Source organism: Seriola aureovittata, chromosome 2 (assembly GCF_021018895.1).
Source record: "Seriola aureovittata isolate HTS-2021-v1 ecotype China chromosome 2, ASM2101889v1, whole genome shotgun sequence".
Lineage (NCBI taxonomy): Eukaryota > Metazoa > Chordata > Actinopteri > Carangiformes > Carangidae > Seriola > Seriola aureovittata.
This window is the reverse complement of record NC_079365.1, coordinates 923,347-949,751: the sequence shown is the minus strand read 5'-3', so window position 1 is coordinate 949,751 and position 26,405 is coordinate 923,347. Positions and strand designations below refer to the sequence as shown.

General features: G+C 42.5%; 1 protein-coding gene across 20 annotated transcripts in view; it reads left to right on the top strand.

Moving 5' to 3' along the window:
• The window catches only part of nfasca (neurofascin homolog (chicken) a), a 150,669-nt gene extending 126,096 nt beyond the window's left edge, over nt 1–24,573 (top strand). For 9 of the 20 annotated variants that reach the window (XM_056395932.1, XM_056395923.1, XM_056395985.1 and 6 more), the window contains 7 exons: nt 1,928–2,215; nt 2,732–2,854; nt 6,321–6,470; nt 8,171–8,299; nt 8,572–8,607; nt 10,199–10,268; nt 19,178–24,573. In XM_056395932.1, coding sequence (XP_056251907.1) covers nt 1,928–2,215; nt 2,732–2,854; nt 6,321–6,470; nt 8,171–8,299; nt 8,572–8,607; nt 10,199–10,268; nt 19,178–19,406 — 1,025 coding nt within the window. In that variant the 3' untranslated portion in view covers nt 19,407–24,573. Of the gene's footprint in view, nt 1–1,927; nt 2,216–2,731; nt 2,855–6,320; nt 6,471–8,170; nt 8,300–8,555; nt 8,608–10,198; nt 10,269–11,467; nt 12,154–19,177 lie in introns of all 20 variants that reach the window. The other 11 variants (XM_056396048.1, XM_056396040.1, XM_056395958.1 and 8 more) reach the window with 9 other exon arrangements.
• Nucleotides 24,574–26,405: the final 1,832 nt, after the last annotated feature.

Genomic DNA, 26,405 nt, shown 5'->3' with positions numbered 1-26,405 from the left:
AGCCTGGGAGGGGTTGTATGAGGGAAATGTTTGGGGTGGGACGTCAGTAGTGGGATCCTTCACTGGCTGGAGATGACCTCAACTCCCAGGTACAGTAAGAGTGAACAACATTTACGTCAATGGAAAAGAAAGTGCTGGTTCCAACCTGAGGAGGGTCCTGGTGTTAAAAACAGAGACAAGACCAAGGACCAAGTTTTAGTTTCTCTAAAAACCTTTCAGTTCATTTCACATTCGAAACCAAACACCTTCAGAGTTCAACGTTGTCAAAAGGGAACATGGCAGAAAATTTGTAAATTACAAGTTAAATCATCACCTGGTGGTTCTCAAACTTTTTCACATCAAGGACCCTAAACTGACACAAGTCATTCCACAGACCTCCTGAGATTGTTGCTTTTAGATGTTTTATTACTGAGTGATTACAAGTGTTTGAAACCAAAATAGTCATACATTCTGTCATTGTGTTACTTATGGATGGAATTATAGTGAAAATAAATTACTCCACTTTTTCCTGGGGACGCCAAGGAACCCCCTCAAGATCGCTTGTGGGTCCCCAGGCCCCACTTTGAGAACCACTGCTTTATAGGATCCCCTGCAAAAATCCTACGAAACAAATAAAAAGCTCAAGAAGAGGAGAAGATTGTGTTTGCCACAAAGAAAGAGAGTATCAGTCATTAATGACAGACACTGGATGAAATGTGACATGTTGTCTCTTCCTGATGTGTGTGAAAGAAGCATCTGTAAACTGGATTACATGAGCTCTTTTAGCTCAATACCAGGCAGGGACAGAACTTGTGGAGGAGCCCCACAATTTAGTTCCTTACTTCCATAAAGTCAGGGACTTCAGAGTGGAAGTAGCAGAGTTTGAGATGTTCTGACTTTTAGTTCCTAGTGTGGGTCAATTTGGAAAAAATGCTGGATCCTCTTTGTTCTTTGACTCCACGGTTTGTAACACAAGCCTTTGCTTTAAAGTTGTGCAGTGTGTCCCATCCTCCGAAGGACACAGTCTACAGAGGCGTGGCCACCGAAGACCATCTGAAGTCTGAACTGAAATGAGACAGTCTGGTCTATCCTTGTCCGCTTCTTTATTTGCACATTCTGCTTTATTCTATCACATACCACTGTCGCACAATGAATCTTGGGATAGGTTGGGTTGTGAAGGATCTGGCCTTTGGATCCTTTGTTGCCCAGGAAATGAAGGATGCATTTGAAGGAGCTTTTGCCATGGAACAGTCTTGTCGCACCGCTGTGATGCAGCCTCTGTAAGATGAAGCCTCTGAATTGAGACACAGCTGTGGTCTTTTAAGTCGAAACCAAGGTAACCCCAGATGACATCATCATCACCAAGGTAACACTTGATGATGCAGTAAGGGGTCATACTTTCATACTCTAAAAAGTAAAGTAAAAGTAAAAGTAAAAGAAACAGTGTGACAGACGTGTAATGTCAGCATCTGTCGTCTTGGTGGCAGCGGCAGCTCAGTCTTTGCAGATCAGTGATGATGGTGAAGTGTGTGTGGATCCCAGAGGAGAACACTGGAGTGAAAACTGACTGATGATGTGATGTGTCAGGTGTGAGGTGTGTGCGGGGATGAGAGCTGCTGGTGGGGAACGCCTTGTGTGTTTCAGCTCACTGACCGTCTCCTGTGTGTGTCGGTGTGTGTCGGTGTGTATGTCAGTGTGTGTGTGTGTGTGTGTCAGCGTGTGACGGTGTGTGTCAGTGTGTGTCGGTGTGTGTGTCAGTGTGTGTCTGTGTGTGTGTCAGTGTGTGTGTCTGTGTGTGCGTCAGTGTGTGTGTCAGTGTGTGTGTGTGTGTCAGCGTGTGACGGTGTGTGTCAGTGTGTGTCGGTGTGTGTGTCAGTGTGTGTCTGCCTGTTTGATGATCCTGTTGCCTTGTCTAACCCTCTGCTCTCTCCCGCCTCCTCCCTTGTAGTCGAACTTACCGACGCCCCCGTGGCCTCACCTCTCACTCGTACTCCTCCTCTCGCTCCTCTTCCTCCTACTACCATCGCTACTACAACCATTAGTACCTCAACTACCACCACTCCTCCAACTACGACTTCTTCTACTACTGCTCCTCCTCCTCCTCCTCCTCCTACTACTACTACTACTACTACTACTACTACTACCACTCCTTCTACCACCACTACAACTGAGGCGACCACTACCACCACGCCTCCTGCGCCGATCACCACCGGGCACACAGATCAGAATGTGTTGGGTACAAGCTGTTGCCCCATTGTGGCTTTTTACTGTCTTTGTAGTGTGTAGTTGTTAAAACTCGATTGCCTTCTCCCACCTGACGAAACAGGAAACTACATCAGGGCTGCATCCTGATAGGCTGTGCTGTACCTGCTGTACTCAAAGTGGGGAATTACTTCAGAGTATTGGGATGTAGCCAGCAGCATCCTCCTGGTCAGGAAGTGAGAATCCAAACTTTAATTTTTTATTAACTGTAACATTCTTGATTTTACACTTTGTAGTGATGAGGCTGATTATGATTGAGACCCTTGTTCTCTAGTTTTTAGTTTGAATTAGTTTTGGAGTTCACTTGAAACCAAAAGTAAAAACTGCAACTAAGTTTTTCATGAATTAAAAAATCCTCCAAATTTACTTCTGGTTTTGAGCGGACCATGATCGGCATTGATCCTGATCAAATGCACCATGCATAGGTCTAAATCAAGCCCTGTGTGTGGCCCCTTCCTCTGACCTTTAACCCTTTACCCCCCTTGTGTAGTGGTCCCCGGTCGGGCGATCTGGGATGTGACGGCGGAGCCTGACAGTAACTACACTAACGTCAGCTGGAGACACAACTTCCCGGCCGGCAGCAGCGAGTTTGTGCTAGAGTTCACACTGGACAGTAAGAAACCAGAGCAAGCCCAGTCTGAGCTCCCAAAACCCAGAGCTGGATCTGACCTGAAAGAGTAGTGAGAGAAAACCAGACAAGAGTGGTCAAGAGTAGGAGCAGACAGAGGCGAGCCGGCAGAACGATGATTACTGTCCATCAACACCGTTTCCAGGGCAGTTATAGCAACATGTTTGGCCCCCGAGTGCAAAACAGCAGCTTTACCGAGCTAATATTGTAAAGATTAGTTTAATCCTGTTCATGGCAACATAACAGCGAAGGAGTGATCTTCTACAGCTCTTACAGTAAATACTGTTCACTGCATCTCCACTCACAGGAATCCTCATTAGTTTCTGTTTTTCCTGCATCTGTACAGAGGTTCAGTGAAATAATGAACAGGCTTCAGTTAGACCTCAGGTTTTACTGAAACATGTCCTTGTTCCTCTCTGCTGAGCTCTTTTAGGGAAACCTTTTGCTAATGAGACAAGTAAAAAAAATACTCTGACAGGACTAAAGCCTAAAGAATAAAGAAAGGAAAGGAAAGATCACATCCCTCTGCAGCAGCAGCTGCTCTGTTGATGTGCTCTTTTTTTAATCACCCTTCGTGATATTTGCACTTAAAGGATGAGGGTACAACACACCACTCTCTCTCTCGTGTTCTTTCGCTCTCTCTTTGGTCTGTATGTTGCTCATGATAATGTCTCCTGTGCCGTCCACCATCGTGATGGTTTCTCTGCCTGGCTTTCAATGGCTGTTGTCTGACTGGCACTGTGAGGGAGCTGCTCAGCTTCCTCTCTCTGAATGTGTCACTTCTTTTTCACTGCCTACACTTCCATGTTCACTGGCTTTTGGTTTGGATTGGGTGTGAAGCACTCTGCTAAAACATATCGTCCCTCCATTACTGGACTCCCAGAGTCTCTGACCCTTCCACTAATTCAACAGTCTGACCTGTGGTCGAGGACAGAGAGAAAGGAGGATGTCTCTTTTAATGTACTTGGGCAGTGGCTTAAATTCTTAATGATGTCTGACTGTGAGTGGGTAGAGGAAGGGAAGAGAGGGGGGCGATGAGACTGATCTAATGGCCTCCACCCCTCCCACCCATCCACCCCCTGTTCTCCAAGGTCAGCTCTGAAAGCTTTGACTCCACGGCAGACACAGGGAGCCCCTGACCCTCCCCCACCCCCCACCATCATCCCTTCATTCTCCCTCAGTGCTCCGAGTCTCTGCATTTCTGTCAGGGGAGGGTTCATGAAGGATGATGCTCCAGTGGCATGAGGGAAGGACACTGGGACCAGGAAACTGGGACCAGCTGTCATGGAAAAGTGAGAGATCTTGTCAGAAGGGAAGACAGTGGGAATAACTGTGTGGGTGTGAGTGCTAAAGATTTTACATGCACACACAGCTACATATTAATATTCCAACCTATTCTCACAAAATTATTGATGTCTCCACCTGTTTTGAGGAAGAGCATCTTACATTTTTTTTCACGCTTTAATATTGGAGGAACATAAACTTCATATTGCTTGTAATGCTTGATTTGCATTTCAGAGTGTGGCCAGCACTCGCCTCAGCTATGGATTATTTGAAAAAGGCTTTAATGCCTTCATTTCTTTTTTGCCAGCTCTATAAATAAACACCAACATATTATAGTGAGGCTCCTCCCTGTCTCCACTTTGTTTTAATTTGCAAACAGCAAATTACATTTAAATTTAATTTCCTCCATGTTGTCTTGATAAATTCCAGATAAAGGACATTTACCCAGCACAACAGTCATGTCACACTTTAACATTAAGCTGCCATCAAACTAAAACTAAACATTTCCTGCACAGATTCTTCTTCGGGCAGCTCCGCCCCCCCGCTCCCGTCAGAGTGTCACTGACAGGAGCAAAGCACCAGTCAGACGAACGGAGAAAATGAGGGCAGCAGAATGAAGAGTGTCATGACTCTGTGTTATTAGTGCTGGTGAAATGTATATTATACTGAATTTATCATGTGACTGTTTGAATTCTGGCACTTCTTTGTTCTCCATGTACATAAATCTGGAGAAATCCATTTGCTCACAATGAAATCCATTTTTCTTGAAGTGATGCAGTTAAACAAAGAGATTAACTGTAAGATATAATATTAAATATTGTCTATGACACTTTGGCAATATTGTCCACCTGACAATCATCATTCCAAAAAGCATATTGAAATGATATATAGTCACTCTGCAGAAGTCCTGAAAGGCAAGTGTATTTATTTTTTTTTTTTGCCAGGATGATTTTTCTAAGGTTTTCTTTTCTGCTTTTAGTCTGGTTTACACAGAGGTAGTGGTTCACTTCAGCCTCTTGTGGTCGATTTTAATTTTCTTTTTTTAATCACTTGCCTCTTGGGGCTTCTGTACACCTCCCATCTGATATCAATATATTTGTTTTTAATTTTTAGCTACAAAAGATCAAAACTGGAATTTGAAATGTGTCAGATTAGGATAGACAGGTAGACATACAGAGGCTCCCACCCATCACATTCCTGAGCAGGTGTTAAAAGGCTCAGATGTGTTGATCACACCTCAGATTGTCAGTCGCTGTGTAAAGAAAATGCTAATTAGCAGTAGCATGACTAGCAGTGAACACAGGAAACGTCAAGTTTGAACAGTCAAAAGATTTTCTGGAGTCACAATAATTGGATTTTGTTGGAATTTCTTGTATTAATCGTTCTTGTATTAACCTGAAAACATAAAGTTGTACTCATAATACAGCCTTGGACTTTCTCTCTGCACTCACTGACTAACTGAGTAAAACGCTCTGGCATGTCTTCTCCTGTTTCTGCGGCAGACGTTTTGTTTGGCTGGTTTAACGGCTGGAAGTAAATGGCATGGCTTTGGAATGAGCACTGCTGGATGAAATCAGTGGTTGATAGCATGGTGCATGACGTCACCAGCTCGCGCTGCCCTCTCTCACCGCCACCTCAAGCTCGGCCATGTCCCGGACCGATGCGTCTTTTTGCCAGAAAGACGCAGGTTGTTGTTGCAGTGTGGGCCTGTGAATGATTGAGACCAACAATGCTTTGCCACCTCAGCCCCTGATGAGAACAGAGAAAGTTCTGCAGTGGTCAGTTTCAGTTCCACCTGGTTCATACGTGATGCAGAGCGGCCACTTCACAGGTCAGTGTGAGATGTAGAGGAGCAGGTTTTACCTGGGGGAACACCTGCTCCTCTGCTCAGAGTTCTGCCTTGAGAGAAAATGTGGTCTCAGAGCCATAAAAGAAAAATGAAATCAAGCTTCGAAGACATATTGAAGTCTGTGTGCATCTGTCGATGAGTCTTTGTGATGGGGATCGGCACTGCATTGTTCGGTCTCAATTCACTTCAGTAACCCTGCTATCAGTCTCCCTGCAAAGCATTGTGATGCTGTGACCTTTGCTAGTAAGCACAGGCTTAACTGTGGAATGAAGGCCACACCCCCCGGAGTGTGATTGGCCCTTTTCTTGTGTCTCCAAGGCGACAAGACGGTGAAAGTTGTGCCAGTGAATCAACAACCCCCCGTTGCAGTGGCGGATCTAATCGCGGGCGCCAAGTATCATCTGAGGGTTTACTCCCATGAGCTCAACAGCATCAGCAGCAAACCTGTCACCTTTGAGACCAAAGCAGGTGAGACCACACCAGGCTAGGTGGAACCAGGGTTCCAGCCAGGTGGGCTAAGTCTGTCACTGGTAGTGTCTGCAGTAACTCAGTCAAAGCTGGGTCAGTCTTTGGTTCATGCATGCTCCTCTTAGGGTAACGTCCAGTCAGGATGAGACACTCCACCCCTCAGAATCTGGACCATCACACGTCTGGTCGTCTTCATGAGCGGTCTCTGTAATTCATGAGCTGTTTGTTGGGAACAAGTTAATGCTCATAGGTTGTTCACATGACAACATCTGCCATCTACATCCAGGTTTTTCTGTGATTAGTTTGCACAGTGTGATAAGTGTAAAAGGTATAAGATACAGTATATGTAGGTTTTTATGACCATGGACATGAAAGGCTACAGAATGTTTCCTGTCATTAGTCCCCTGTGTTGCTAACAAGCCTGTAGCATTAGACAAAAGAAAAGCTCACTGGTTACTGGCCTTTAAAGTAATGTTCAGCTAGCGTGCTGTGGAGACTTGAAAACGTGTCATGTTTATTTTAGGTCCCAGTTAATTAACAGAGACAAGTAGCCATTATCCAAAATACAAGTAGCCATTAATAGGTGTTGTTGACTAAAAGCTGTGGCTACCTCCCCTTCACTCAGGGCTGGGTATCGTTCAAAAATGTTCAATATCAGGATTGATATCGATACCTTGACATTGATATAGAGTTATATTTAAGTTTGGGTATTGCTACGCAGCTAACATTAGCATTAGCAACTGTTTACTTACCAGTCTAGAGCATTGTTGTGAGTTCAGCATTAAACTTCATTCCTTTACTCACCAACAGCTTTCTCCAGAGGTGGAAAGTTAGCATGCTAACCTGCTAGCCCCTGACCGATTCACAGCCATACACGCAGCTGCTCAGGGTACATATTATACGCTCTTGTCTCGCAAGTAGGCTATCCTTTAACGATAAACTATTTTTTAAAAACTAATTTGATCAAATCCATTTCAACAAGAAAATTATAGCACACATTATGGTACAAATTTTATTTTAATTTTATTTTTATTTTTAAGCTCAGTCTCTTTACACATGTGTTGGTGTAAATAAACAGCCAATCACAAGAGTTATTAGATCTTGGTTCAAGCATGCTGCGTGCTGATTGGCTCACGAGGCTGATGAGATTTACTCATTTACTCCTGAGGTATCAAATGACAAGACATAGATCCTTGATAGCATCAAACCAATTCGGTCAGTCCATAAAAGATGAAGTAGAAGTTCGATACCCAACCCTAAGCATCATTAACTGGCTTTATCTGGTCTGACATATGAAACCTTGTATAACTGGAACTACAGCCTCGACTAAACTCTCTACAGTTTAATCTAATATTACAAATTGTTGCTGTAAATGTTTATGTCTTTGTTTTGCTGAGGTTCAGTGCTGATGTCTGTAACATGTCTGGCAGCTGTCAGTTGTGTTGTTTCAAGTTGTACTGAAACTTTTCCAGGTGTAATGAACGCAACCGTCAATTTCCCTTCTCAAACCCTAGTCCTCCCTCCCACTCTCGCGCTGAGTGATGGAGAAGAAGAACAATGCCTCCTTGTTATGGATGAGATCTTTGTAACAGCATCGGCCTGGATATAACAAGACGCTGGTTCTTAGTTATTGACTGTGTGTGTGTGTGTGTGTGTGTGTGTGTGTGTGTGTGTGTGTGTGTGTGTGTGTCTGTCTCCAGCCTACATAGACCAGGTAGACATAGCCACTCAGGGCTGGTTCATTGGCTTGATGTGTGCCATCGCCCTCATCATACTGATCCTCCTCATCGTCTGCTTCATCAAGAGGAGCCGGGGCGGCAAATACCCAGGTAAGGCCCAACTTTGGGGCTTTGATGCCTGTGAAAAATTACCTGTTTTGGCTGTTTGTTCTGTTACAGTGATCAGGGTTAAAATATCCCACTGCATTTAATCAGCTATTCAGAAGTAAACAGGAAGTGATTGAGACTCTTGAACACCTGGCAGTTATTGTAAAATATGACGTCCAGGTTGACAATTGTATGTATGCTTTGGTCCTGATCCACAATCTGTGATTATTTAAGTTAGAGTCATTTTAATGTTTTACAGTTTCTATGATGTGTAGGTGGAGGCTGTGTGACTGGGTTCACAAAGTGTTTCGGTAGGTGGTGAACTGTGGAACAACTAACACCCAGTGATCAACTACGTCTGATAAGGATTTAAAAATTAATCTAATTAATAACATGTTTTGTGATTGAATGAATTAATATACAATTGTTGTGATAAATCTACAAATGTAAACATGAGTTCATGTTATGTGTTTCATGTTTTCAAGTCTTCAGTAGAGTCAACAGATTTACTGTTGCTTCCCCACAAATGTTTGGCCACACTGAGAGCAGAACAGTACATGGTGTTCCTGTCTTTACAATATGTCAGCCATGTAAACTACATGAGCCTTCCCTGTCACACAGAGACAGGGGGCAGAGAGTGAAAGAATTTGCTGTCTGCCTTATCAAGGATGCTGGTGCAGTTCATGGCCCTCTGACACAAATGAAATTGATAAAATAGATGCAGTTAGCTAGTGTGCTGTGTTTCATATTTTATTTAAATGGCCCAAAAAAAACGTATATTTCGATTGGTTGCCGCCAAACCGTGTCATAGCTCATTACCATAAAGTTGATTGGCCTTCCAACTTTTTCTAAGACGCACCACCAACAGGCATGCAGCTGCTTGCCGCCAAGAGATGCTGGCTCACATAGAAAATGAATGACTTCCTGTCACTTTGACATTCTCGCCATTTTCGGTCTGATCATTCAGTTAGAGACCAGACATAGGTCGATGACATTCCTTACAGAAGTGTACACATCCCATCTGGTGTCAGGGGCCATTACAAAGTGTGATTCATCATTAATCAATTTTTGTTATTTTTCTATAATTAATTAATCAAAATTAACACTTTATTTTGACAGTGCTAATACTAATGACCCCATCAAATCCAACCCAATGTTGAACAACTGTACTAAAACAAGTCTCTGAAAAAGTTTACTTTGTTCCAAATACATACTACAGTTTACATACTACAGTTTACATGCTACAGTTTACATACTACAGTTTACATGCTACATGTTACATGCTACAGTTTACATGCTACAGTTTACATGCTACAGTTTACATGCTACAGTTTACATGCTACAGTTTACATACTACAGTTTACATGCTACATGTTACATGCTACAGTTTACATGCTACAGTTTACATGCTACAGTTTACATGCTACAGTTTACATGCTACATGTTACATGCTACAGTTTACATGCTACAGTTTACATGCTACAGTTTACATACTACAGTTTACATGCTACATGTTACATGCTACAGTTTACATGCTACAGTTTACATGCTACAGTTTACATGCCACAGTTTACATGAATATCTGGGATAACAGTAAGACGAATCATAAATGAATAGAAACAAGTTTGTAGTCTGTAGTGTTAAATTGGCAGCAGCTGAGTATCTTGTCATCTCAGTGTGACAGAGTGGATTAATGTCTTGTGCACAATGTGCCACAGTAGTGCACTGATACGATACAGTGTTAGTGGATAAGTATGGAGCTGGGACACAGTGTACGCTAACAGTTTGATTAATGAAGAGTGAAGTGTGGTCAGATTAACTCCAGGAACTCCTTGATGTGTGGATGTTTGTCTGTATCATGACAACAGCTGAAAATTGAGCTGTCTGTTCTTGTCTCTTCAGTGCGTGACAAAAAAGATCTCCCCTTAGACCCCGTGGACCAGAAAGACGGGGACGGCTCCTTTGATTACCAGTAAGTATAATCAAACAGACCGCTCACCATCTGCTTCACAGCCACACCAATGACATCATCTGTGTTTCTGAAACAGTATAAAGTTCATTTCAAAGTGTTAAGTAGTCAAGGGAATATATGGAACCTGTGGTAAATGGTTTAGGGTCATTTCCCAGCATCCTCTAGTTATTGTAGCAGATATGAGACTGTTTGTTATTGCAGCAGGTTGTGCAGGAAAGGAGGAGAAACTCAGATCAGATGAGACAGTCGATTAGTCCTACAGGTGGTAATGAAATATGATGAACAGGACTCCTCCCGCCTCTGATATGACTCAGGTTTTCACAAAAACCAGTTCATGGACTGAACCTGTGAAAAGTCAGAGGTGTCATCTTTGACACACCTGTCATTTAATGCTTTAATGATGACCCAGGAATTACTGTTAGCCTCAGTTAGCAGGTAGTGTGTATCACCTGCAGTCAGCTGATATACTCTGTGATCTGACAACAGAGACAGATTTGTCAGTGATAACAGCCAGTAGGCAACAGCAGACAGGGATGACTGTTAACACTGAGAGAAATAAAAATGGATGTGCGGAAAATGAACATTTTTAATATTTTTAAAGATCATTCTGTTTAAGAACATTGTTTTTATTTTTTACGTTTGCTGCCAGACCACGTACTTGATCTCAGTCTGATTGTTCATTAACAGATCACATCCACTGCAAAAACTGGGGCATCAAAATGGATAGCTGGTTAGCAACAGAAAAGACAGAAAGTTAAAAGGAAAGAATCAATATTATGCTCTGAGAAGGCATTATTTGGCCTCCACATTGTTATGGGATCGAATGTGGGCCGCCAACATATCTGTGATTTTTAAGTGGTCTTGAGGTGGAGAAGGTTGGGAACCACTGCTCTAATGAGTCCTCTACACAGTAAACACTATATAGTGAGTGAACAAATGAACAATCCAAACACAGCCCTAAACAGTTTATCCAACATCTTAACTATGATCTCAACAATAGCACGGTGTCTGACACTGAATGTGTTTTCATATATAAATCTGTAGAAATGTTCATATAACCGAAGTAGTTACATACTGTGCAGTGCAGTGGACTTTAATAATATAAAAACACGGAGACTATTGTGTCTGTAATGTGAGGATGTTCTGTGTACGCTGTAGATACTGCAGTTGGTGAGTGATGTGTCTTTTGCTCCTTCCAGGTCCCACTGATCTCTGTGACCACATTCCTCTTTTTGGAGAATGAGTCATTTTCTCTGTTTGTCCACTCTGACTAAAGACAATTTAACTGTTTAACCTGCTTCCTAAATCTCTACATGTTCTAACTGTATGTGAGAGTGACACAAGGCTTTTAGGTTTCTAACCCGGGATCCTACTGATGAAAAGACAGCAGTACACTGTGAATGTCTACATATTATACGCATACAATATATACGCACATATGGTATATTATGATTATGTAGCTCTGCTCTGTATGAAGTGAGACTTTGCGCCTCTGAGGGCATGAGGGTTCAGCAGATAGATTATCTCATGAGTGGTGCTGTGCTGTTTGTGCTTAACACTGTGATTCATCCATCTCCAGTGTGTGAGATCCTCTTTTGTTTATTAATCAATAATGAGTCTAACATTAACACCCAGCCCATCTCTCACAGTCAGGGTCACTGAGCCAGACTCTGGTACAAATCCATCACCTGCACTCAGCTCTGTGTGTGTGTGTGTGTGTGTGTGTGTGTGTGTGTGTATTTGTGCATGTATCATGTTGCGCTTCTCTGTCCTCCTTCTTCTTCCTCTCTCCTGCTGTCTCCCCTGTTTCCTCACGTCTCGTCCCTCTCTTTCCCCCACGCTGAAATGGGTCATCTGTCCCTGACAGGAATGAGAACGAACACAGGTACTTTGGTTTCGGCACGGCACCTCGCTTAGCCTGCGCATGTCAGATGGAGCAGATGTTTCCCCTTAGCTGGGGAGAGAAGGGTGTGGATGAGGTGTAGCTTGTTTGTGGGGGGGGGGGGGGGGGGGGGGGGGGGGCCTCAAACAGGACAATCAGCCTGCATTGTTGGCTGTTTGGTCAGTGTACAGAGAATGAACAGTTTTCATTCATCATGTCAGTGATATTAGTGTAGCTGACCTGCTTAAGCTTTTAAAGCACCATTTGAACAATGTGATAGACAGGTGACATCATCATGACATCATAGCTATGAGATGTGATTGACAGAGGTATGGACAGAAAGCAGCTGAGTGCCAGGTGTCAGCTCCTGAAGGGTGTCAAACTGCAGACTGAATAATCACCAGGAACCAGGTTATCTCAGTGTCAACAACCTGATCACCAGACAACAAGGTGAAGGCTCCCCAGCCCCAGAGTGCCCTGGTGTCAGGATGGTCACATGACATCCAAGTGATGCGTGTGACCATCATGAAACCAGAATGCAGTAAAGCAAAGAGCTACGCATTAGTCAGCGTTTGAAACTAGTTTCCCAAAAGACATTTAATTCAAATAACTGTGTGGTTTAAACCCAGAGATAACAACACACGTCATTCATTGGTTGGCCAAGTCACTGTGAGCGTTTATGAAGTGTATGAGTCTGACAGTGAGGACAACTGGCTAAGACTTGTTCAATGCCCAACTGTGACTTTTGAAGTTGAAAACTTTGAACAAGTGCGCATGGATGTATTATGATACATGTGTTATAATACATCCATGCAAGTGCGTCGCAGCCAGGTTAATCACTTTGTAGTGTGCCCTGGAAACACCTCTGTTGTGCTGTTAGTGTTCGCAACTCAGGTGTTAATGAAGATGTTTTCTGAGTTAGTTTATGTTGTGTCTGTTTGCATGTGTTTTCTGAGGGTGTAGTGTGTTGAGCTCTCAGGGCCAGCGTACACAACAGCTGATTCAGCCAGCTTCAGATTTATTTATAGGCCTTTTTCACTTTTGTTATATGTTTCCTTCCTGCTTCTAATCATGATACAAGGCTAAACTTATCATCAGTTTGATGTTGATATTCTTATCTCACTGTTGTGAAGAATATTTTTGAACCATTTCTTAAAAAGTCTGGTGGTTTTGTCCGGAATCAGTGTGACGTTAAATAAACGGAGTCATACTGCATACATACTGTGGCCAATAATAACAGATTAATATCTGCTGGTAAACCTTCTGTTTTTATATCGGTACTGTTCATCAGATATAACATGAATATTCAGTCATTCACAGCAGGGGAAGGTGAAGGGAAATTAGCTCAGTTGGTTCAGGCCTTTATAAAGGTTCAGGGCTCAATATAAAATCCCTCTCCTCTGGTTACTCACAGTCTTGGTTCAGTCACATGTAGAGACTCACATTTTCATTCAGTCAGGTAAAACACAGTCCATGGCCACCAGCCACAGAGTAGACAGTTTCATTTATTCTTTTATAGTGAAGCTGCTTACTATCTGATAGCAGTAATTAGTCAGCTCCACTGATCTGAATGTAATATGACTGTGCTGAGTTTGTGTTACCCTATGAAACTCGTCTCAAACTCCCCCTTAAATATAAAAGCAAAGAAGCCTCTGTCCTCATGGATCAACTGTTCCAGCTCCATTGTGTGGGGTGTCTCACCCCGTCCTGTTCCCACTCAGGCATCAACATGTTTTTCACTCTCCTTGAGGTTAATTGCATTGTTTTCCCTCCGTTGGCTGACATTTAAAAAGCATCCACCGCCAGGTACATGGAGCCAGAGATGGCGAGGGAAATCAATTTGGATTTTTAGTGTAGTCGGGGGGGTGGACACTTTGACACCCTGAAGGAATTGATTCAGGCAACAAACAACTGGAGAACATTTGGAGGACATGAGACAGAACAAACACTTCACAGATCCAGACAAAGATGCTGTGACCTTCAGTCTCTGAACAGCACTTCAAAGTTAAAGCACCTCCTGTTTTCTCCAGCTTGTTTTGTCTTCTTCCAGCAGGATTGTTCATAGTTTAGTTTCAGAACTTCATTAACTCTGTATAATGAACACAGTTTTACTGCATGGGATTTTAAAGGATAAATCCATGTTATTACAGTTTGGGTCTTTATTTCCATCGTTTGCCATCCGTGTTGTAGAACCAGGTTGACAGCTGAGCTCTGAGAATGAGGCAGCGCTGCTTTAAAAAGGTCAGATGGGTCAAGAAGCATAAGCACTCAGACACTCATAGGTTTAAATAGAAGAGAAAACAAAGATGAAATTATGATCCAAAGTGTTCTTCACAGTTCACAGCCCCATTTCCTATAGCTGTGTGACCATAGTTCTCCTGTGTAATGACGGTGGTAATGGTCCAGTCTGCAGTAGTTAGGACACTGGGCTGTTGGAACCTGTCTGACTGTCTGACTGCTCCTGTTTCCTGCTCCATCAAACATGTGACACCCAAGCTGTATCCCAGTCCAGGGGCCTCATCCTTCAGAGGACGCTCTAAGCGTTTCAGTCCGCGAAGGCCGTACTGAAATGAGACAGTCCGGTCACTTTGCGTCACCAGCTGTTCCCGCCCTTACCATTGCATCACAAAGCGCGGCTCCTGTTGCCTATAGCAACGTTGACAATGCGTAACTTTGGATAGGTTTGATCATGAAGCATCAAACTGTTGGATCCTTCGCTGTAGAGGAAAAGAAAGGACACATTTCCTAGTCGCTCCGCTGTGACGCAGTCGGTCTTGGACGGATGAGACCCCTGAACTGAGACACAGCTACAGTGTCTCAGCAGCTGGTGATGTCACTGTTGTTATAACTGATCAAAGTGCTACTTCATGTGTTTCATGTTTTTAGGGTTATGGTGATTGAAATGTCTCTACCTCCACCCTCAGCAGAGATAAATGAATGTTAATGTTCCTCATCTCCCTGCATCAACACTGTCAGACCTCCTCTGTACTGTCTGTTTGTTTAGCATGACTGTTGTCTGTCTGTTTCATGACTGTCTTTCTGTTCTACCCACCCCCGCCTCATGTCTGTGTCTCTGTCTCCGTTTGGATTTATTTTCCTCATTGGTCAAAAGGTCTCTGGAAAGGTATGAACGATGAATAGTCTCCCTCATCATCATCATCTTCACAGTCCCTCTAATCCTGCTGCTTGTCTACTGCTCATCTGCAGCGCATTGTAATCCATTAACACAACAACACAGAACAACTTCCTGCCTGTACAGTGTCAGGTTCAGGTCCTCTCACTTACTTCCTCCACCTCTGCTCCTCCACTCAAAAACATCAGCTGATCAGATCATTAAATCCTCCCTGGCTCTGCCCTCTTTCATTCAGAAGACCCTCTGACTGCAGCTGGGCTCTGCTTCTCCAACACATTTATTTAATTAGCTGTAGGAGATGTAATGTAGCAGTGGTGCACAGAGCGATGTCCTTCTGATTCACTCAGAGAATATCCATTCACAAAGACACGTGTGACCTGTGGCTCACCTGACTGCTCCTCCACACCTGAACCCACAGGCCTCAGCTTACTGTATGACAGTGTTTTCTCTGTGCACCAGCACACTGAGGAGCTTTACCCCAACAAGCCAATAAACTGTACAGTGCATGTATCAACGGGACTGTATTTTTGTCAGGGTTGAAGATGAATTAGAGCCTCCTCTAGATGACCACCTCTGTGGGTGAGGTTCAAGTCAAACTAGAGTTCCACATTGATTGGCTCAAGTACCTGGAGGGAAAATAACAAATATAAATAAGTAATAATTTCTTACAATAAATACATAAATAAACAAACAAATATAATTATAAATAAATAAAAAATGACAGGAACTCACTGACTGACAGGATATACAGGGAGCAGACTGACACAGCATCACTGAAAAAGGAAGTGAACAACACTACAATAAAAATACTAGAAGAAGAAGGAGACGCTGTTCAGTGAATGATACGTCTAAGACACTACTGAACTCAACTCAACTATCAAACTAAATTGCTGAACCTCCCAAAATAAAAGAAGGAGAAGGGAGAAGCTGTTTGGTCATTAAGCCTCCGCGTAGATGCATCAACCTCATTCAAGTGGGGAAGCTGCACACGTTCTGAAAGAATAACTTTACTGGAAGGTTTCCTCAGATTTGTTAATGTCAGAGAACAATCAAAGTCATGGTTAAAAGAAATCATCTTTTACTTTTTGAGAAACAACAGTCATCAGAACAAAGCACCAAGCTGTCATTCTGCTGGTGAGGGGGGGATTTATTTTAGATAAATGTAGGAATTTACCCCACCTTGTTTGGACCATGTATCAAGACAAGTAATAATATAATAATAATAATAATAGTTAACATTCATCTCCACTGAGGCAGTATCTTAAAACCAGTGATATTAAACTGAAACTATCTGGCTGTGGTTTGATCCCAGTAGAAGTAAATGGACAAACAGTGAGCACGAAGCCAAAGCAGTTCAGTGGGTGACACTCTGATGCTCTGGTGAGTCACCAGGTCCCAGTTAAACCAATCATGTCTTTTCCTTCCTGAGACGAGACAGACAGTGAAATATCATAACTGCTCTGATGACTTTCACTACCACTGTTGTTAAGAAGGGCTGCAGTTTAAAACACAGTCATCATTTAGTTTAAAATCCAACCACTGACTGAGTCATGGTCTGATGGTGAACCTGATTCTCTCTCAGGATCACAACCTTTCTCTCACGTTCATCCATTTCCTGTTCAGCTCTTACAGGCTTCATATATATGTGGAACATCTTTTCATCACATGTCAGCGTGTGTCTATGAAGCTTGTCTCACTGTCTGACAGTTAGATGAAATACATACTGGACCCTCAGTTCTGTCTGAGCTGGATTTGCTTCATCTGTCTTGGTCTTTTCTCTTCTTGATGATTGAACTCTTGATGATTCTTGATACTCTTGATGATGAACGTGTGGTTTCTGGACTGTGTGTGGTTCAGCATGGAGCATGATGAGTGTGAGAAGCTGCAGTACAGAGTCTGTCCTCTCCAGGGCCTCTGACTCTACCATGTGTGATCACCTGTAATGCACTGATATGAGCAGAGAAGAGAAAGACATACACAGATAAATACTTCAGTCTTGCATCCGTCAAATGCATTTTCCTCTGTGATGCTGCCGGCTTGGTCTGACACGAGGAAGCTCATGCTAGTCTAGAGCTCTCTGTCCCTGTGCATGAACTTCTTCCCCCTGAGACCAGAGTCAGGTGACATGTAGCCATGCTCTGAACTGAGACCAAGCTCAACTCCACTGATGAGATCCAGCGGAGTTCTCAGACTAAGATCTCAAGTCAGAATATGGCCCCCACTCAGCATGTGTATGCAAATGTCTTCAAGACATTATTTATCCTTACCCCCACCCCCACCCATCTGTCGCCTTAATTAGCTGCTTTGCCAAATATGTTTTAGGAAATGTAATTTCTGCACCGACTGTTTTCACTACAGCTGTGTTTCCAGTCCAGGACCAAGACACCAGAGACCAGAGTTCACATCCCACATAACGTTTACTTAGAAAATTATCTATCTATCTATCTATCTATCTATCTATCTATCTAGCTAGCTATCTATCTATCTATCTATCCAAAACATTTTTTTTTTCGAATTTCATAAAAACTACACCAACTTGCTGTAAAACCACCAGTTATGTTGAGATATAGACCTGTTGTTTTTCACAGGTCTTTTCTCATTTCAAGGACAATAAGAGCAACAGACAGCTTCTTAAAAATGTACTTCTTTAAATTTTACTGCTTCATTTTATAAAAAATGAAATATGCCTAAAATGTGTAGCTTAAGTTTCCCCTTTTTCTTATTTTCTCCATTTCACATTTGAGAAGTCTCAAAGATTTTATAACAAAACAATTAAACAGTGTAGTTTCTTCCATAGCGATGATGTGATGATGATGAAGGAATCTCTGCAGACACCGGCTCAGTTGTATATAAAAAAGTTTAATTACAAAAAGGCACAGCATCATTTGACAAGCATCAAAACTGCCTGTGAGAGGACCCAAAGCCAAAAAGGATCTTCTCCGTTTTTCCCCAAAACCGTACAATTTATAGGCTGGGTATCCTCTAGATACATATTCATGACATAGCTAATTCCTAATAACCTATAGAGGCACAGAGCCAACAATTATGTCCAAACATGGTCATTCTATATGAAGTTAAAAGATACCGTAAATTTTGTTATGAAAAACAAAAGTCAGCTCTTAGGAATGTTTTGGAGACAGGAACGGAGGGGGTGCTCACCCTCTTCTGGCGCCTGACCTTTACACCTAGAGTCTCCTCCTAAAACACTCCTATCCTTGACTCACAAAACAGCTAAGACACCACAACAGCTTTATCACCTGCTTTCCCTCTTGTGTCCCACTGACCCACCTGTTTCTCTATGACACAAATCAGTCATTGATTGGCTGAGTAGTGTCACATGACCAGTGCCTTAAAAGATAAAAGAATCTGCGCTAGTTAAAACAAAAATGCTCCTTTAAAATTCAATAATAATAACAATTCCTCAATAATTTATAGGTTATAGCTCTGGGTTCAGATAAGACAGGATGTGGGTCTGGATCCAGACTGTGGACCACCTCTTAGTCACCTGTGCACTAGACTCTAACTCTACATGCAGATTTCTGTTTTTTTCCAGGGAGCCATGTTCCCATCACTAAAGTGAAATGGCTTCAGGTTCAGGTCAGTTAAGAGGAATCAGAACGCGTCCTAATGACATAGTGTGTAAGTACTGTATCAATGTAGACCTGAAAATATTCAAACTGTCCTTTACATCTGGAAAGTCACTTCGTCGTGGATAGAAAAGCTGAGACAGAGAATTCTTGTTATTCTTCCGCAGTCCCTTTAACCTTCCACCTTCCCCTTTTAACCTGAGCCTGCGACAGGCTCCTGAACTCCTGCTCACACTGTGACAACACACTGTGACAACACACTGCTCCCATTCTGACCTTTGACCCTCCTCTTCATCTACCCCTGTAGCAGCGACGAGGACAACAAGCCTCTGCAGGGCAGCCAGACCTCGCTGGACGGCAACGTGAAGGAAAGCGACGACAGCCTGGTAGACTACGGCGAGGGCGGCGACGGCCAGTTCAACGAGGACGGCTCCTTCATCGGCCAGTACACGGTGAAGAAGGACAAGGATGAGACGGAGGGCAACGAGAGCTCCGAGGCCACCTCACCCGTCAACGCCATCTACTCGCTGGCATAGCCCATCAGCAGCACACGGGGGACAGGGCAGCCACCCCCACCCCCCATCCCTTTGATTCAAGGGCGATTCGACACACCACAGCACCACACACCACACACACACATACACACACACACATGAATATAGTACTATATGAAACACGGTAAACAGGAAGTGCAGCAGGGTCTGTGTGGAGACTGTACAGACTTTCCTCTGCAGGAAGTGGAACCAGACCACAAGCCTTTACTTTACGTTTCCAGCTCTGAGAGGATGGCCCATATGAGGGCAATTGGACACAGTGGACAGTGCTTGTTTATCTCTGCTCTGCCGGCCCGTCACCCACACAGACTCGGAGTGTGCCTTCTGGGCAGCGTTCAGCATCTAGAGGCATCAAGCATCGTTTGAGATTTTCCTTTGGTTCATTTCTGCTCCGAATGTTTTCAGTGTCACTGCTCTCCTCCCTGATACACCCCTCATACACACACACACACACACACACACACACACACACACACACACACACTCACACACACTCACACGCCCCATACTGTAACATATCAGCTTCTAACCATCGATCTCAACAGGATGCTGGCAGATATGTTTATCATATTGATATTTACGCAGTGAAAGATTTTAGTTTCTCCACAGCTGGTAGACGAGTCATTGAATCCTAATGAATGCTGTGTACAGACCTGGCACACATGTTGGTGCCCTGCGAAACTATGCACTATCACCTCCTCTGTACCTTCACGGTTTAATCTGGTTAGTAAAAGGTCATTTTCACTTCCTTTTTTACCACCTGCAGGCTGAACTCACGCTTTCACTCACTTTGCCTTGTACAATGTGGTAGACATGTTACCTCTAATCCAATGTTGTAGTGCAGATGATCAAAATGGCTGCCACGATAAAGGCCACGTCTACCGCCAGCAGCAGACGCTGCTACAGTCTGTTGTCAGTGGATCCCATCATGGTCGTGTCTGAGGCAGCGGAGAGGAAAGTTAGTTTAGCTTGTGAAACAGCAGCAGACCACGACCCAGTGAATCCTGGTTAGCTTGCAGGCTAATGCTGCATTCATGTCACTTGGGAAAATTAAGAGTTTTATACCAAAACCAAACTAAATACTGACTAATTACGATTGAAAAAAGATTTAAAAGTTAAGATATTTTTCTACACCAACCTACATGTATTTACAAACCCCAGAGCTCCCAGTTAGCTGTTAGCTCCTGTGGGCTGAGGTGTGTTGGGCTACGGCCTGTCCAGTGGGACATGAATGCAGCATGAGAAGCTGGGATCCTTGAGGTGCTTTCAGACTAAATTTCCTGCATTGTGTTATGCACACAAATTCAGCAACTGGATTGTTATTACAGTCTGTGTTTTTTCGTCCCAAACAGCCGGCGCTACAGACGTTAGCTGTGAGCTAGCAGAGGGGTCTGCACCTTGTTCCTTCCCTCTTGATTTTTATATAAACCCAATTGATTTGTTGAGCATTACAAAAGAAAAAAAAGACTGCATTAAGGCTGTGTGAATACTTTAAAAATGACAATATTTACAGCATGAAAATATAGACATTAAACTCACAGCCAGCTTTGAGATGAAGCTTTATTTTTTAGTTTTTGCAGAGGAACATAGAAAAAAGAAAAGTGTTTGAGTGGCAGAAGAAGTTTGAAGACGTGTGTGCGCTCACCTGTCATGTGTGTCATGTAGTCGCTCTCTCTGCAGACTGATGGACTGACAGTTACTAATTGGCTCATTGGTCTGTTGGCCTGTAGCTACTTATTAAACCCTTCAATGCTAAATCACATAGATATGAACTGCAGTTAGAAACACATTGTATTTCAAATATTTATTTTATATTTCTATTTATCACATTATGTGGCTAGTATTAATATATTAATTAGTTCTTTATTCAATGATTATCATATACACGTTCTGTTGTTTCACATCAGGAAATGGCCAAAATAAAGAATTTGTTCCTGCTCACCACAAGAGGGGTTCAACACAGCAGCATGTTCCAGATGTTTCTGTAGCAGCTGGATTTCCTGCTTTGAACAAAACAAAAAGAAAACACCTGTCTCACATGTCTCTCTGTCCATTGTGCTGCTCTTATCATGCTCATGTTGTGTTACTGTTGCTCCGTGTTGTTCTTCAGATTTATATAACCTAACATTTCCACCACATAGAAAATTAATATTGTTGCTTGTGATTATTTATTTGGCATATATTCTGTACATGTAGGTCTCTTATCTTTGTAAATATTTCATAGTTGATTTCCCCCCTTAAAAAATGCTTTATTCAAAAAGAAAACAAAGATTTAGAAATTAGCATCTACCAAGCAACAAGTGCATCCTGAGTCTGTTGTGCACCTCTGTGATGTAGTTTTGACTAACATTTGCACTCTGCACAAGTTACAAAAATCATCCTTCACTCTGTGTTGCCCTTTGCTTTGACATTGTAATATATGGTAGTGACTGCAGTCACTTTCTTAATGATGGTTTGGATTCTATATTGTGAAGAAGAAGAATATGTTATATTGATGTAAATAAGTCCTGCAGTATCCCATTTGTAGCATTTGTCACACTGCTAGTAGGCCTAAAACACATGCATTCGCTGAGGTGTTAGAACATATAAACCTCCACACACTGTTCTTCCTGAGACTGCATATACTCTCACTTCCCATAATGCCTTTCACCTAACATGCTTATTGTTGCGTAGCTGTGTCCCATTTCAGGTGTCACCTCAGAGGAATAAAGGTTGAGACCGTAATGCCTCACACAGCCTAAAAGCCACAAGCTGAGATTAGCATTAGTACCCGAGAGCGTCCACGTGATGTCAGTTTAGTCACCTGAACTTTATTCAGACCATGCACGCCGACGCACGTGGGTCCATGTCCACCCATGCAGGAACCCTGTATACTGTAAACAGAAGTGTGTGCATGTCTACTGTCCTCTCTGCTGCCCCGTCCACGTCCCTTAATGCTGTATTTAAAGGTGCTATATGTAAGTTTTGCAATTGCTACATAGCTAATGTTAGCATTAACAGCTGTTTACTCAGTCTAGAAGAAATGTTGTAAGTTCACCATCAAACTTCATTCCTTTACTAGCCAACAGCTGTCTACAGAGGTGGAAACAAACACCAGTGTTAACTCGGTCTCTATCATGTCTTTTCTTCAACTGAAGTTGGCATGCTAACAGGTAGCCCGTCTCATGACTTCCTGATAGTGACTCACCGTAGCCTCCAGTGTGTCCTGAAGAAGTAGCTGGTCAGAGGATGTATTGTAACCTCTTGTATTATAAAGACAAAAATGGCTGAAGCTCTTGTTTGGACTCCATCACCGCCACCTGCTCCTAACAAGAAAGCAGAGAAAACTTACAGATAGGTAAGGTTAGTTCCAACTTGTAAAATTCACATTTCCAAGATTACCGCCAGGAAGTTACCCTCAAATGAAATACTGTAACCTTGTCACTGCTGGGCCTTAAAAATCTTCCCATAACTTCAACCTTTGAGAACCTTGTGAGGTGCTGGTTCTAGACCTTGACCAGTAGGTAGTTGATCTGATTGGACTTGTGGCCCAAAGTGGCATCAAACCAGTTGGTAGTTTTTCCATTTATGCCTTTGTGCACTTAATCTTATTAGTCATCTTGGTTCATCTTTGTCTCTGCATTGTTTGGTCGTCTACATCCCCTTTTCTGCTGAATGCTAGCTTGCTTTGGTAACCCTTGTTGTGATGTGAAAACACATCTGCGTTACCAATCACGATCGATCAACAGCAGTGTTGCCCACCTCTGAACAATACCTGAGACCCCCAGAACCTAAACCTAGCTCCAGAAACTGACTGGAGAACAAAACTAAAGCAGGAAACAAAGCAGAAGTTATGACAATGGCTAAGTGCTACGTTGCGTCAGTAGAAAAGGGATAGAAGCAGTAAATACAAGTTGACATCACCTGAATGCATTACCAGTTAATCATGTGACTCAAACAGTTGCCCAGTTTTGGGACAGAGGAGGCTGCGATTCTTGGCTCATTTGGAAGAGTCTGAATTAGAAAGACCTTGTGGATCCATTATGACATTTTCAAACTGCAAAGAGGCACCCTAAAGTGGAACACAGTGACTCAGTGACAGGCAGCCATTTTGAAAACAGTTCCCCCTTCCAAAACAAAGAGACACCTGATTCTCCAAAAACTCAACCTTTGTGTCATTTATTCTTTCTCTTAGAAGCTCATGTCCCTGTGTGTCTCGCTGCAGAACCTCAAGGCAATATCCTCTGTGTTTTCATGTTTTTTCTCTGATGCTGTTGTCTTGCAGTGTTTTCATGTCACACACCCCCGCTCAGGCGGTTGGGTAGCCTGAGTGAGGGTGTGTGATGAAGAAAGACCCGAAACACCTGATGAGTTCAGGAGCATCACTGAGGACGTGTCCTTGGATGTCTCTGAGCCACAGTGTGTTCACTCTGACCTCGGTTCGAGCACTGGGGTTGTTAATCTGAGCATCTTGAAAAAGAGGAGCATGGTGCTGAAGTGGAAGAAAACAGCGAGTGAAAGCACTCAGAGATTATTGGGTTTGAACTTTCTTTCTGGACTCATTGGAAGAGTTTTCTTCAAAATCTGGTCTGGACACCTGTACTCTCCTCCTCCTCCCTCATGGCCTTGTCTTCGTCCCCCGAGTGTATCACAGTGGGGAAATGTTGTAAACTGGCTATATAACAAAGAAAAGAGGATTATGCATATTTGCTGATACACAGTGCTTTTTTTCTCGTCCTTTTGTTTGTGCACATCGACTCGAGGTGTGTTAAGAGTCGAGCATCTGTTTTTACTGTCTGCATCGTCTCCACTCACCTTTCACGGGGAAAAAGAAAATCTCAATGTGCAGTTTTACAGCTTTGTGTTGTTCTTTTTTATTATTTTCAAAATGCTGCAAAGTCTAGAATTTTACTAGTGTACATTTTTTAACTGATTGATCACATGCTGTATGGCTTTTTTTTAAACAAATTCTCATATTAGCATCTTGTTTTTATCATGTGTATCAGAGCAGCAAAGTCTCGCTTCAACATGCAGAATAATAGCTTTTGTAAGGTACATCTACTCAACAGAAAGTGGCATAAATATATTCACCATGTATGCGTGTATGATGAGATGTTGCAACTTCTGCTAGCGACGCCTTCTTTATAGTAAAGCTATCTCCTTTTCTCTACCTCCTGACTGCTCGTCTCTGTCCATCTCTTAACTTTTACTTTTTTTTCACGAACAGATTCAACATTTTTTTGTAGTTTCCAAGAAAACAGAAAAACACAAATCAAACTTGTGTTTTCTCTCTTACCTCGATTATATAGTTGAGGTGATATAAAGCTGCCGCATCAGTTAACATGATCATGTGTTAACAGCTGGTTTGTCCATGTGAGCAATTTAATATTTTCACCAGCTGCTATGCCATGTTGTCGATACATGTTGCTCCACAGTGATGTGATTCAGATCAGCAGGCAGGTGTTGGAATATAAATGACCATATTTGTCGCTGCCCTCTGATACAACCCAAATGAATGTTCTTACTGAAGATGTGTCACAGATAAATGATCAGATCAGTCTTTGTTGATACATGACTAACTAAGTCTTATGTTGTCACAGTAACAGTTTGGTTAGGTTTAGGCACAAAAACAACTTGGTAAGGTTTAGGGAGAGGTTGTGGTTTGGGTTAAAATAAATACTCTGTTAAGTTTACTCAGCCATCATCGTCATTTCTTTTCATTTATCATGAATTTAACATGTAATTGTAAACTTGGAAATCATTTCAAATTGGATGACTTGTTTCTTAAACACAAGAAATGCACATAAAGGCACATTTCTTAAAAAAGAAAAACATACATCTAGGCATTAATAATATTGCTACTAACAAGACTTTAAGTTATCAAGTTAAGGTTATCAAATAATTAATAAAATAATAAAATAAACATTTTGTAAAGTGCAGCATGTAGAAAATTATTGATACATTCTCTCTGTCGTCATGTTTTTTTCAGAAAGATTAATGAGTCCACATTGTCAGCAGAAAGAGCAGATCTTTTCTTTTTGCCTTTAATGACAGCCACAGTGAAAGTGACAGGAGAGTGGGGGAGAGAGAGAGGGGATGACATGCAGCAAAGGGCAAGGCGTCAGAGTCAAACCTGGGCCGCTGTGTGTTGGACTAACCTTCATGGTACGCGCTCTATGAGGTGATCCACTGGAGCCGCAATATGAACGAAACCAGACATCCTGTACCAACAGCACAAATATGTGAACCGTTACCATGGTTTAAATTACAGGCAAGATAAGAAAAATGACAAGCTCCCTTGAAAGCCTCCCTGAGACGTTAGGGGGAGATCTAAAAAATCGTTCACTTTTGTGTTACAGATTATATTTTTATTTTTACATACATTACGGTTCCTGAAATAAAAGACAATAATATAAATATGTCAATGTTGTGTGTTTATTTTCTTAATACATTACATTTTCCCGATCATCTGTCTCCATTAATTAACACAATTCTGTGTCTACTGCTGTGGCCATCCATGCGTGGCAGCGCTGCACTAAAATAATTACATTTATGTAGCCACCTAAACTCCACATCACTGAAGAGGTAGTAATAGTAGAATGTCTTTCGCAGTAACCCTATGATTGACCGCTCTGCTGCACATTTATAAGTATGCGTGTGTATGTGATATGTGTAGTAGTGCATTCCGGAAAATAGGGCTCCCCCGAATGCCACAGTGTAATTCAAACCCTGACCATCACACCTCTACCAGGTATCCACAGAAATCCTCCATGACAGCCCAAATTCTCAATCCTGAATAAGCAACACAAAATCAGGGCATTCCCCTGATGCACCGCACCACTCCTCAGAGCCAACAAGGCAGCTGAGGAATCTGAACAGATGGCAGTTTTGGCTGGGTCCTTAGAACCATCAGTAAAAATGTGCAAATACCCTCTCTGAAATTGATTTACATATTTGCAAACATGACTACAAGGAAGATTTCTAGGACCTATCTGATTAAGG